At 38.9% G+C, this 13,972-nt stretch overlaps 1 protein-coding gene across 1 annotated transcript in view; it reads right to left on the reverse strand.

Annotated features, from left to right (window-relative positions):
• Window positions 1–8,819, reverse strand: part of MED4 (mediator complex subunit 4) — a 55,641-nt gene extending 46,822 nt beyond the window's left edge. Inside the window, exon 1 of the mRNA XM_053708018.1 lies at window positions 8,707–8,819. Coding sequence (XP_053563993.1) covers window positions 8,707–8,777 — 71 coding nt within the window. The 5' untranslated portion in view covers window positions 8,778–8,819. The remainder of the gene's footprint in view (window positions 1–8,706) is intronic.
• Between the last annotated feature and the right edge of the window lie 5,153 nt (window positions 8,820–13,972).

The following is a 13,972-nucleotide window of genomic DNA, read 5'->3' on the forward strand; positions in this document are numbered from 1 at the left end:
CAAGTTAGATAGCATAAATCTCTCAAAGCTTTTGTTTTTGAAAGCTGACACTTAGATAATGTTATATAATTCTGCACTATGTACACAATTATATAACATTTTTAAGTTATTTGTCCCTTTAAGATGAAAGAATACTTTTTTCCCTCCATGAAGACGTTTTTTTATGTTTGTGTACATGTCTAATGTTACATATAGGTTAAAAAATGTCTATTTTTCCAGATCGGCCCCTTTCGAGAAACCGAGGGATGTAATAGTCTGCTTCCATAGTTATGTTTACAAAGACAGGCTGATGCAGGTGGCATTCAGGAAGCCGTCCCTGTCAGAGAAGTTCAGTGACATTATGCTCTCGCCAGATCTCTCTATCCACGCCCTGCAGTATCGCAAAACCTACCAGCCGGTCACATCAACCCTTTGTAAGGCGAACATTAAATACCGCTGGGGCCATCCAACAAACCTAGTGGTTGTGAAAGATAATCAAACCCATATGATATCTTCTCTACCTCAGAGATTGACTCTTCTTACAGCATGAGTTCTTCGTCCAGATATGTCTCCTCCGCTACCAGCTACTCATACGAAATTGAGAGTATCGGCCCCTGAGTGGACTTCTAAGGAGCAAAGGGCTAAAAGGCCAAAAACTAATCCACCTCAAAGCCCAACTTGAATTCCATCACTTTTTTTTCTCTCTTTTTATACTAAGGTGTTCCTCTTTATAGTGCTAGACTTTATTCCTATGGAGAATGCCTAAAAGCTAATGCTAGTTCAAATGTTCATATGCCCTTTACGAGGCATTCCCCAGTTAAGTTCACTGATTGATTTGTTTACTTTTTATCTATTTTATTGCACCTTTGCTATTACAAGTTTAAGTAAGTTATGTCTGTGGAGCAGGGTTAATTAACATGGTTGATCTCTGCTTCTTACTGTTGTCCCCCCCCCCCCCAACAGAAACCCACGTTAGGGTTCCGCTAAGGTGGACTATTTCCACCAAACTCCCATCCCCATATAGCTTAATTCCCTAACCCCATCCACCAACCCTCTTTTCTGTTTCCCATTCTTTACCATTGGCCGACATGCCCCTACTCAAACTGCTAACACATAACGTTAGAGATTTAAACTCCCCGCACAAAGTTTATTGGCCAGATCTCTTAAATACCACAACCCTGATGTAGTATTTCTTCAGGAGACTCACTGGACCTCTGATAGCCCCCAATATACAATATCCAAGGATTATGCTGTACTAGAGTGCGCCTCGTTCTCACAAAAAGCTAGAGGTACCGCAATTTTGATTCACAAGAGACTAGCCGCCCATTGTACTCAGGTCATTAAAGACCCTCAAGCCAGGTACCCAATCTTTGTTTGTGAGCTTGATCATGTTCCCTACACACTAGTATCTGTCTACCTTCCCAACTCTCGCCAACCCAAATACTTAAAACGAATTCTGCTAGCAGTAGACAGAGTGAAAATTGGTAGAGTTATATTAGCAGGTGATTGCAATATGACTTGGGACCCCACTATTGACAGAAAGATCAACAAACCCCAAAAAACTGCCCTCTCCACACAACTTTCGTCTGCCTTCAGAGAGACCATTACCCAATCCAATTACTATGACATATGGAGATCCCTGCACCCTAGAGATAGGGACTACTCATTTCTCCCACCCAAATAAAATGAACACTAGGTTAGATTATATTTTCTGCTTTGCGGAAACGTTAGATTCAGTCAAAAATGCTAAAATATCTTTGTGTCCGTGGTCAGACCATGATTTTGTGATAGCAACTCTTAATTCGACTGAAAAATCTGGGCCTAGATTCTCCTGGCGCCTCCCCCTTCAGATTCTCTCAGATGTCCCCTTTTGAGAGGAACTTAGAAAAGACATTAGGTTTTACTCTCAAATAAATGATAATAAGCTGGTCAGAGATGACACTCTCTGGGGGGCTGCTAAGGCCACCATTAGGGCCTTATTAGGAGGCAAGCCTATTTGAAAAAGCAGTCTGGTTTACCCCTATCCCAGTCACACATCGAGTTACGCCGCTTAGAACTCTCCAATCGGGCCTCACCCTCAATCCCTGTTATGGAGCAAATCTCAAAACTTAGGAAACATATGTCTACTCGAATTAAAACGCACACAATCTAATCTTTTAAAACAAACAACTCTTCTATTATAAGAGCAATAAAGCCGATACCCTCATAGCCAATACATTAAGACATAGAACAAGTACCACTAGAATCCATCACATTCAATTTGAGAACCAGATTTACCTACTACCATGACAAATAGGAACGTGTTTTGCTAAATTTTATTTGGGACTATATAATATAGAAAAGTTAGCAGATCAAGCGTCAGCCTCCCCCTTAGACATTAAGAGCATTTTTGGAATAATTAAAGCTTCCAACTCTCCTAGATGAACACTGCGAATCCCTTACAGCCCCTTTTACCCTTAGGGAAATTAAAGGTGTTGTTAAAAATATGAAAGCTTTAAAAACCCCAGGCCCAGACGGGTTCCCAGCATTTTTTTATAAAACATATCTTAACGAACTCTCGCCTTTACTCCTTCAGCTCTTTAATTTGGCTAAAGAGGAAGGCAAGTTCTCTAGCGAATTTTTGGAAGCCACGATTGTTACCATCCCCAAACCCCTGAAAGACCCTTCGCTCAGCTCCAGCTATAGGCCAATCTCCCTAATTAATTTAGATGTAAAAATCTATGCTAAATTATTAGCCAACCGTATTCTCTTTTTTGCTTCCCCACCTTATCGGCCTAGACCAAGTGGGGTTTATACCCAACCGGGAAGGCCCTGATAATACTAGGAGATTACTCAATATCATCACTGAATCTACCAGATTGAACAGGCCTTTCTCTGTTATCTCATTAGATGCAGAGAATGCTTTTGATCAAGTCAGGTGGAGCTATGAGAGGTTCTTAAAATCTTTGGATTCCCAGAGAGTGTCAGGTCAGCCATCCAAGCATTATACTCTACTCCCACAGCGACGGTCAAAGGGCTAGGTTCATTCACCCCTTTTTTTTTTCAATCTCCAACGGAACTAGGCAGGGATGTCCTTTCTCACCCTTATTATTTGCCTTGGCAATTGAGCCCCTTGCAGAAAAAATCAGATCGGATAAACATATCGATGGTATCACCCTACATGGTACAAACCACAAAATAGCCCTATTTGCTGATGATGTCACAATTTTCTCATCAGACCCTTTGTCTTCACTCTCCAGACTCAAGAATATCCTTGATTCTTTTGGACATCTGTCCTTTTACAAATTGAATTTAGATAAAACAGAAATTTTTACATGGGGCATACCCCAAACTGTGATCCATTGCTTTAAAAACCAACACAAGGTCAATTGTCTCAATAATTTTGTCACGCACCTAGGGGTCAAGTTATCAAATAATATACCTCAGATTATCAAGGATAATTACAACCCCTTACTATCTGAACTACACACCCTGAAAAATAAATGGGACTATACATTTATTTCCTGGATAGGTAGACTCACAGCCCTCAAGACGTCCTTCTTACCTAAAATCACATATCTCTTTAGGTGTCTCCCTATTAGACTCCCCAGATAGGACTTACTCCATCAGTTTCAAAGTGAATTTATTAAATACATTTGGCAGCATAAACCCCCTAGAGTAGCACATACAATTCTACAAAGCCTTCTACATAGGGGAGGGATAGACTCCCCCTCTATTTTCTGTTACTATAAAGGGGCAATGTTGACACATATTTCCCAATGGGGAGCAACAAACTCTCTCAGTAAGTGGAAAACCATTGAACAGGCCTCAATACCGCACCATATACACCTACAGGACTTAATATGGATCCCTCACCACTCCCGAAAAACCCTAAACATCACTAATCCCATAATTTGTGAATGTTTGCGGATGTGGGACACGATTAGACATTACCCTCGCATAGCCCCACACCCCTCTCCAGTTACCTCCATCACAGGTTTACTCTTAGGTCTCCGTGATTCCCACACCCAAAAGTGGGCACAACTAGGAGTGGAGGTGGCCTCAGACCTCTGGGTCCTCTTCCCCACAACCGAGGTTCCGTACGCTAGAAGAAATTCATACTGATTCTACTATACCCCTTTACATGAAGTATGAATATGTCAGGTTGAAGAACTTCCTGTCAAGCTGGGGCTATAGACCTGAATTGATTCGCCCTTGCACGCAATGGGAAACTATATGGCAACAAGATAATAGGTTACGCAGACCTCTATCCCTACACTACACCCCAATAGGTAACACAGAGGGGGACATCAAGCTACCTCACCTAACCAAATGGGAGCTATTCCTTAACACCACAAATTTGGCAATCTACTTTCACCCTCACAAAAAAAGGCCCTACATTATGTTACATTATTTGATACTTATTATAAACTACTGACGCATTGGTATTATATTCCTACAAGACTGTCCAAAATGTATGGAACTGCCTCCCCTATGTGTTCGCGTGACTGCAGACAGATAGGTGATACTCTGCATATTTGGTGGGAATGCCCTAAACTTGTAACTCTAGGAATTCCTGTTTCCGTATCTTAATTGGTCTGGGTATATCTCTCCCTAAGACCCCTTCTAATGCCCTCCTTCATTTAGGTACACACTCTCTACCTAAACACCAGGCCTACTTATCCATATATCTATTAACCGCAACTAAGGGGGCAATTGCAAAGGCATAGAAAACCGTGTCCCCACCTAGCTGGCCCACGATATTAAATTCAATGGGTTATATTTACACAATGGAGAAAGGTATATTTCAAGTGCTAAACAGGTTAGACTTATTCAAACTCATTTGGGCAGACTGGGGAACTCGATATGACACTGCCTGGGTACCTAATGTTGTAACTAACTCCTAAAACTGGACTATCTACCTCGTCCTCTCCCTCCTACTGTACTCCCCACCTCCCTCTCCCCTCCCTTATCTAGCATCACTATTTAAGATTACCAGATGTTACTGTAGGCACACAAGGCATGTGTGAAATGTTCATTTATTTTTACAGTTTATTTGTTTGATTGTAGAGGTCTGCGTGCCTCCTTCATTACTGCCTTTGATGAATTTCCTTTTTTGTCAGATTACAATTTTTCTCATAATAAAAACTTTGGGGGGAAAAAATAAAATAATAATGTCTATTTTTTTACTTGTCCCTTGAAAATTCTTTTAATAAAAAATAATCATTGTAAAAACCAAGTGTAGCATATTTTTAACACACAAATAATGAAATTGAATATTTGCATCCTCCATATTTTAAAACACCTAATAAAAGTTATTATTCAATTACTTGCTTTTGTCACAAAGGGGTTAAGAATATTCTTGCTGGTGCTACACAAAACCGGCTAAGCATTTAGAATATAAACAGTGAATTGCATGATCATCACAATCCACTGCTCACATCAGTGCTCAACAAACATGTACAGAGTCAGGTATTTTTATATGAGACCAGGGACATGGCATATTAATTAAAAAAATCCATACCTCCAATAGCTCTGACTTACCAGGAGAAACAGATTTAAACTAAAATAACTTAAGTATAACCTTTTCATAGAGCAGAAAAACAAATTTATTTTGTGTATAACAAATAACTATAACTTATGCAGGCACAGGGCACACACTGATTATCTTTTTCATAAATTATACAACAGAGGTGCGTGCATCAGAACACTGACTACTATGCCGCCTGCAGCAACTGCTTATACATTTAACCCTGCGGCTGTGGAAGGATGGGAAGTATTGTAAGCGGCTTTAGGTCCCCAAACGTTAAAAGCAACACACAATTTTTAGAGTGCCAATGGCACCTAAGAAAATCAAGTCTTGGTTTACATTATTGCGCAGTTCAATCTTCCTTCCAAGCACACATACTGATGATCTGACTAGCTAAAATAGGCAAACAGCTTGCACAAGCAGAGTGCATGAGCAGTATTATTCTCATTGACTCTACCGCTCACTGCTGACAATAGGAAAATAAGCCGCTTGATTGGGTTAGCAGCAGTTTCCAGTTCGGACCAGCAGTAAGTACTCTGTGGTTTCAAACAGTACTAACTATGGGCCAAATCAAAAGTGGAGCAGTATTTTGCGTTTCCGCTATAGCAAAAAACTCTGCTTTTAACATATTCCCCCCATAGAAGTCAATAGAGGAAAAAACACCTCACTCTCACGAAAACACCATAACATTCTCATTAGCGTTAACCCAACATGAAAATATGAATATTTCATATTCCAATATTCTTTATATAATGGAATAGGTTTTATTTATTCCTAATTAAATATTTCTACATATCTGATGGGGTTTTTTAAACAAATATATATATTAATACCTCTCTCTATATGTGTGTGTATATATATATATATATATATATATATATATATATATATATATATATATACACATACACACACAAAAAAATATACATGTCTAAAGATGGATATGTACCTATGTTAAAGCCCTTTTGTGGCTTTTTTTTCCCTCTAACACCCGGGATCTCGTATCTTTGAGCCCTTATAAATTTTTTGTGCAATATTTTTTTAAATAATTTTTATTAGTGTCAATATAAGTGTAACTGTACTTTGTAATGTATTTTTGAAGAGTTTTGTGCAACTTTTTATTTTTGCCAGTTAACCACAGCTTTGAAATTGCAGTAATGATTCTAGCGTAAATCACGATTGTGCCAGCACAATTTCGCTCAACTTGTAATATCAGCACAATTTAAACAATTGCAAAAGCCCTTGACCAATTGTTTGCATGCCACTTGTAATCTAGCCCAATGTGTTTAAACCCTCTGTGAGACTTGTAGCGTCACTAGAACATGCTCTAATTCATTCTTTTAGAATGGCCCTTTAAAGTTGCAACAAACTTAAATGGACAGTCTACACCAGAAGTTTTGTTTGAAAAGATAGATAATCCCTTTATTACCCATTCCACAGTTTTGCATAACCAGCACGGTTATATGAATATACTTTTTACCTCTGTGATTACCTTGTATCTAAGCCTCTGCAAACTGCTCCCTTATTTCAGTTCTTTTGACAGACTTGCATTTTAGCCAATCAGTGCTGAATTATAAATAACTCCACAAAAGTGAGCATAATGTTATCTATATGGCACACATGAACTATCACAGTCTATCTACGAAAAATGGTCAAAATACACTGACATAAGAGGTATCCTTCAAGGGCTTAGAAATTAGCATACAAGCCTACCTAGGTTTAGATTTCAACAAAGAATACTAAGAGAACCAAGCAAATTTGATGATAAAAATAAATTGGAAAGTTGATTGCAATTGCATAACCTATCTGAATCATGAAAGTTTAATTTTGACTGACTGTCCCTTTAAAGTGAATGTCAATTTTGATGCTAAAGTGCCCGGTTTTTAAACATTCGATTAAAAACAGGGGCACTTTAATTCATCAAAATTTACATTTCACTTGTGTGAGGAATCCATCTTCCTCCAATCACGGCGTTGAATCAGACACCGATTTCCCCGATCCGTCATTTCTGACGTCAGAAATGGCCTGCAACGACCGGAGGAAGCTGAAGCGGCTGTCAAGTTTAAAGTAAGTATTTTTTCACAACAGGAGTGAAATGTAAATTTTGATGAATTAAAGTGCCCCTGTTTTTAATAAAAATTTTAAAAACCGGGCACTTTAGCATCATTTACATTCAGATAAAAAAGGGACATGACACCCAAATTTTTTCATTCATGATTTAGAAAGAGCATGTGTTTTTTTAACAACTTTCTAATGTACTTCTATTATCTAATTAGCTTCATTCTCTTGATATTCGTTGCTGAAAAGCATATCTAGATATGCTCAGTAGCTGCTGATTGGTAGATGCACATAGATGCCTTGTGTGATTGGCTCACACGTGTGCATTGCTATTTCTTCAACAAAGGATATCTAAAGAATGAAGCAAATGCGATAATAGGAGTCATGTGGAATGTTATTTAAAATTGTATTATCTACCTGAATCAAGAAAGATAATGTTTTGGTTTAGTGTCCCTTTAAGTTTTGAAATAATCATATTTACTTTCCTTTTATTATTTGTGTGCAGGTGATGCACTGTCTGGTAAGGACTCCCTTCAGCCCTAATGATGAGTGAAATCAAGACTTCACTAAGTAGTTAATAAAAAAACAGGGTTTTTTTAGTCAAGTATCATTTGCAAATAAAAAAAATCTTAAACATTTTAAAAACCCTATGTCAGGGCAAATACAAATTGTAATCACTATATCTCCATATGATTCCAGGTATTTAGTTGATCTGTAGTTTGGGAAATTAAAAATAATAAATTAAAAAGGCATAACCATAGCTGGTAACACCTCCCAAATAGCCTAAATGAGGTAATGAAGTTTGCTAGAGATAGAACTTACTAAGCTTTTTTCCTTTGCAACGCGATATCACAGACCCAAAAGCCCCCTCAAAATCTGTTAACCAATGGAGCTGATAGATTAAACTTCAAAAGAACTCATCACTCTAAAATGAGAGAGGAGTTTCTCCCTCAATTATTGTAACGCAATCAATGTGACCGATTCATATTCCCTCTACACTATTCGGTATCAATACATTCTAGTAAATTATATACAAGTTGAATGGTAGAGCTGCAGGATGAAACAATCGCTGTTAATAACTTAGCATACACCCGGTGGATCATGTGAGCGAATGGCTAACAACCAGAAAGGCTATGCATGGAGAACAGCCATCTCTCTACCTGGAAAGCACTTCCAGATCGTCTAACACGGACAACAGCTTCTCTTTAGTACTCTTCTCCGAGGCTGCCATGATCGTCAGCTTAGCTTGTGCATGACATCAGCAACAATGAGCTGTTCACAACTTCGCAAAAGAGCAGAGACTGAGCGTGAGATGGACTGCCTCAGTGTGGAACAGCGCCACCTAGAGTCACACTAATAGCATTTCTCAGCAGTGTAGTTCATGTGAAACAAGCCTCTCACGGGCATTATTGAGGTACTTTTTCACAGAGGACACGTTTTCACTTGATAAATTATTCTGTAATAAAAAGATAAATTAATCTGTAAAGTAGTTGTTAAAGGGGATCATCAAAAAATATGGGAAAAGATTGCTGTCAAAAATGCACGTGTCTGATTCTTTATATTTGTACATAAATGTTACATACAAATCTACATTTACAAATACAATTTGTTTTTATTATACAAATCTTTAAAGTGAAAGTTAATTTACACAAATGAAAACATAGCGTCGCATAATACACATGTATATTAACATAATCGCCAAGTTTTTTTTGCTAAAAATATCTTATTTTGTATTTTTATTCACTAACGTTTTATGCATCCGTTTGATTTTCGACTCCTCCAATCTTCTTCTTCCTGGATTTTCACTCTCTACGTATAGAGCGTTCCCACCCGCTCTTTACGTCACTTCTCTTGTGCGTTCACAATGATCCAGTCCATTTGCGCATGCGCGATGTCCGCATGTTACCCGCAATGCGCATGCGATTGACCGGACTACTGGGCTACAATGCGCATTAAGTACTGAAGAAAGTGCGCATGCGCGAATCGGCCACGACTATCAAGCTGTCGGGGATGCCGAAAACAAGTCACGCATGCGCAAATCGAATGTTAAGTAAATGACGTAGTGTCACGGCCGCCTATCGGCCAGAATCTCAATTGGAGGGTATTGCCACGTGATGAGGATGTAAAATAGGAGACGAAAAACGGGTTGATTTTGCCGCAAGCAATAAGCGGATAAAAATATAGAAATACTTCAATTTGAAAAAAAGTTAGCGAATTCATGAATGAACCTCACACTCAATTTAAATAATACATTGAATACAATTGAGCAAGTCTTGAAAGTTAACCTTCACTTTAATTCCAAATACAATTTGTTTGTTTTTTAAGTACATTTTTTTTAAAATATACTTTTAGTATCTTTCAAAACCCTAACGAAAGAGGTGCCAAGGCAATTCCCATTTTGCTAAAAGACTTGTGACGTCACAGCATTCACTCACTTCCGCAGTTATTGTAAACTAACAACATGGCTTAACCCCTTGCCGTTCGGTCTTATTTGTCTACATCTTTCTAAGGGCGTTAAAGCCCAGTGCATTTTGGACAGCATATTTATGCTTGACACAATGAACTGACCAACATATTCATTTGTGTAGTTTGTGCTGTGCCAAAGTTGTAAGGCAATAAATGTCCTAAGGGCAGGAAGGGGTTAAAATGTCAAAAGTTATTATTTTCACTTGCATCATACAACACTATAGAGAGGAATATTGATTTTGATGTTTTAATTACATTTTTTGTAGCAGCAGGAAAACTGACTTTAGCATGTGGTCTTCTTTCAGAATATCGTTTTTTTAATGTAATTTACCACACAAAATGCTTTAACATGCCTTAAGTTCTTATTCTGCCTTGGTTTATACAATATTAAAGAATATTGATTTTGATGATTTAATCACATTTTTCATATTGGCAATTACTTGAATGAGCTACAGATCTTTAATTTATTGGATTGTAGCTATTAGCATTAACTGTTAAAGACCTGTGCATTGTTCTAAGCATTCACTGTGTATTAAGTAGAATCTAAACTCCAGATAAGTACAATTTTACAGCATAGACACAGTATTTTACAGAATAAGCCATGAAATTAAATAATGTTGCTAAAAAATGTTTTATGGGGAATTTCATTTTAAGTGTAATGTCCTTTTAAATAAATAAAAGCTGGGGGCGGAGTTTGACTGAGCTCAAAGATGGACGTGTGAGCTCTGAGCTCTGAGCTGGAAACCCTAACAAAGTCAGCATTTCAGCTTTAAAATAAGACTATATAATATTTACACACTGGGTGAGGTCTCTGAACACCGGGAACACAATTTGAAGAGGGACAGTGAGCGGTTGGCACTGCTGGGAAAATTCCCAATTTTACAAGCGGCGGTTTCACGCCGAAACTAAAGTAATCCCTGCAGCATTAATGGCGTGACAAGCAACAGACGGACAAAACTCCGGAACCCAGCATTCAAGCAGCAGCGACTAGAGCCATAATAAAGTAAGCAGATGGGCGACAACACAAACTTTCTGCAAGTTAAGCGGCGTTGACCGCTCCGGTCCAGACACATCACACGGGTAAGCAGCCTCCATTACCTACACACATGGGCCTAGTGAATGCCGATCTACGCAACACATAGCGGTTGGTAACCGGTGAAAACAGGTGCTGGAACTTGCCGCTGTCAGTCATCCCAACACCCCCGAGCTATTAGGTAATAAATCTTATAAGCAACAAAGGCAGTCATAGCCGGACTATGCTTGGGGGCAAAATAAGAGGGACATTTCTGGCATAAGAAATTAAGTTTGGGCCAAAGGAGTCACAATAACATTAAAGTATAACTGGCCCTAAACGGAGGATGTGAGGCATCTAACAATCAATCAGGCATATCCACATTAAAAACATATAAGGAACATAAGAGTCTGTTAATATATTCGGTAATTGGAAGTGCACGGCAGGCCCTAAAACTTGCAACATAACCCCTGTTATCCACACACACGTGGCATCAAACAATTTACTTAATAGGACATAACTATTAGTGGCTATCTCAAGACAACTAGCTGAATTCATTACCCTTAGTTACCTAGAGACATTTTCTATCTGGAAGTCAAAAGCTCTAAAAGATATTATAACATCACCTCTAGCCTGAGGCAACTCTCTCTTGCACAGCAAGGTTTCTCTATTTCAAGGGGCTATACCAACATATTGGAGAGTCTCTTAAAGATATCAGCTCACCCTCCACCATACTATATTCTCATCTCTGATAATAAACAAATAATATGTCAGCCAAAAAATCTACTAAAGGAGATAAGATAAATAAATCTTCCACTGTGAGCACCTTCTTCAAACCTTCACACCACAGTAAACTGACAGAAACAGTGACAGAGGAGATGGAGGGAAATTCAGACACTGAATTAGATTCTTCTCCACATAGTGAGACTCACCCAGTAACAAAAGCAGACCTCAAGGACCTGGTCTCAAAACAAGACATCGCAGCAAATTTCGAAAAATTGTGGGAAAAGATAGACACAATGCACTCAGCAGTCACATCCAGCCTAACAGATATTAGAGCAGACATAGCAGACATGGGAGGTAGACTAGAAGCCTTAGAAGAACACAGAGACACAGTAACGGAGGAAATGGAAACTACCTCTCACACCCTACAGTCACAAAACCAGACCATCAACGAATTGCAAGACAAGGTCGATGACCTAGAAAATAGGTCACGCAGAAGTAACATCAGGCTGAAGGGGGTCCCAGAATCAATCACTAATCCTGATCTAAACACATACCTGAAACACTTATTTAGAAATATTACGGGAGAACCAGAAGAAACTGAGTTTGCGATTGAAAGAGCCCACAGAGCGTTAAGAGCAAGGCCTAAGGAGGAGGCGCCCCCTAGAGACATTATAGTAAAATTCTCATTTTTTCAAGATAAAGAGAAAATCCTTCAAGCTTCCAGAAGCAAACCTACCTATAAATTTCAGGGAAGTGTTATTCAGTTCTTCCAGGATCTCAGCATTAGAACCCTCCAAAGAAGAAGCTCCCTGCGCCCCTTGACAACTCTTCTACGCAAAAATCAAATTAAATATAGATGGGGCTTCCCCTTCGCCCTACACATTCTCAAGGACAACAAAACCTTTACAGTCCACGATGTAGAAGATATTCCCCCTACCTGCAAATTACTAGGACTGGAAGTCCCGAACATACCAATGGAGGACAATCCTCATCCACTGCCGAACACCTCTAACCACATAAAATGGACACAAGTAAACCGCAAAAGAACCAAAAAATGATACAATATCAAGGTTGCCTGACCCATCTACATTGTTTTTTCACCGGGGGGCTGCAGAACAGTCACAAAAATGCTGCCTGGGCCCTCCAGGCAGAGCCCCAACCCCCCGAGTACTGTTTGACCAAGGTCCCTGACAGGGGAACTTTGGCTACTTGACCCTTTTGTAAGAACTACTTTAAGGCCCTCCTTTGTACAAAACGAAGGAGGGGAAAAGAATTGAAATATGTTGTTTCTTAGTTAGAAAATATGATTAGTTATGTTAGTCGAAATTTCTAGAAGCTGACACATTAGCTAACTTTTTATTAACTCATCTCACGGTCCAGCTCCTCTCCCCTATCCCGACTTGTTAGTAGTAATAATGTATGCATACCTACAAGTTAGGTTTAACAGTTGTTATGTTATACTTTGTTTTTCATGTTTATGCTTCATTAATATCTCTCTTTTAACATTCTTTAACTCTTCTCCTAAAGATGCCGAGAAGGTCACCCCCTCCGGGTCAGCACAACTTTCTATCGCCTCCAGGTTTGAACCTGCCACCTCCTTTGGGTCGTATGTATTAAACACTTCTTTACCTGCACCATATCAGAAAACACTTTACATTTTACGAACTAGATGATACCAAAAATTCACCTCATATCTCACAACGTGAGAGGCTTAAATACTAATGTTAAGAGACGTACAGCCATGTCCCAGTATAGTCTTTTAGGAGCCAACATCTTATTCCTTCAAGAAACCCACTTTACCAAAGACATAATCCCGAAATTTTGGACCAGAAAATTCACACAACACTTCCACGCAACGACTAACTCTAAGAAAAGAGGTGTCTCCATCCTTATCCACGCTAATTTACCATTTAAGCATGAATCCACTATTGCAGACAGAGAAGGAAGATATCTTATAGTCAGGGGTCACTTTGGAGAATCCCACGTTATTCTATGCAATGTTTACGCCCCCAACGACAATCAGCATTCGTTTTTTACCCAAATCTCCAGTTTACTCACCAACTGGTCCCACTATAAAATTATATTAGCAGGCGATTTCAATATCACTATGACCAAATTTAAAGAATCCAAAACCAAACTCACAGCTAAACAAGTCAGACACAACAGAATAGTAAGCTCCATTCAGGAACACCTAACACCACATGCTTTATTTGACTCTTGGT

This window comes from Bombina bombina, chromosome 3 (assembly GCF_027579735.1).
Source record: "Bombina bombina isolate aBomBom1 chromosome 3, aBomBom1.pri, whole genome shotgun sequence".
Lineage (NCBI taxonomy): Eukaryota > Metazoa > Chordata > Amphibia > Anura > Bombinatoridae > Bombina > Bombina bombina.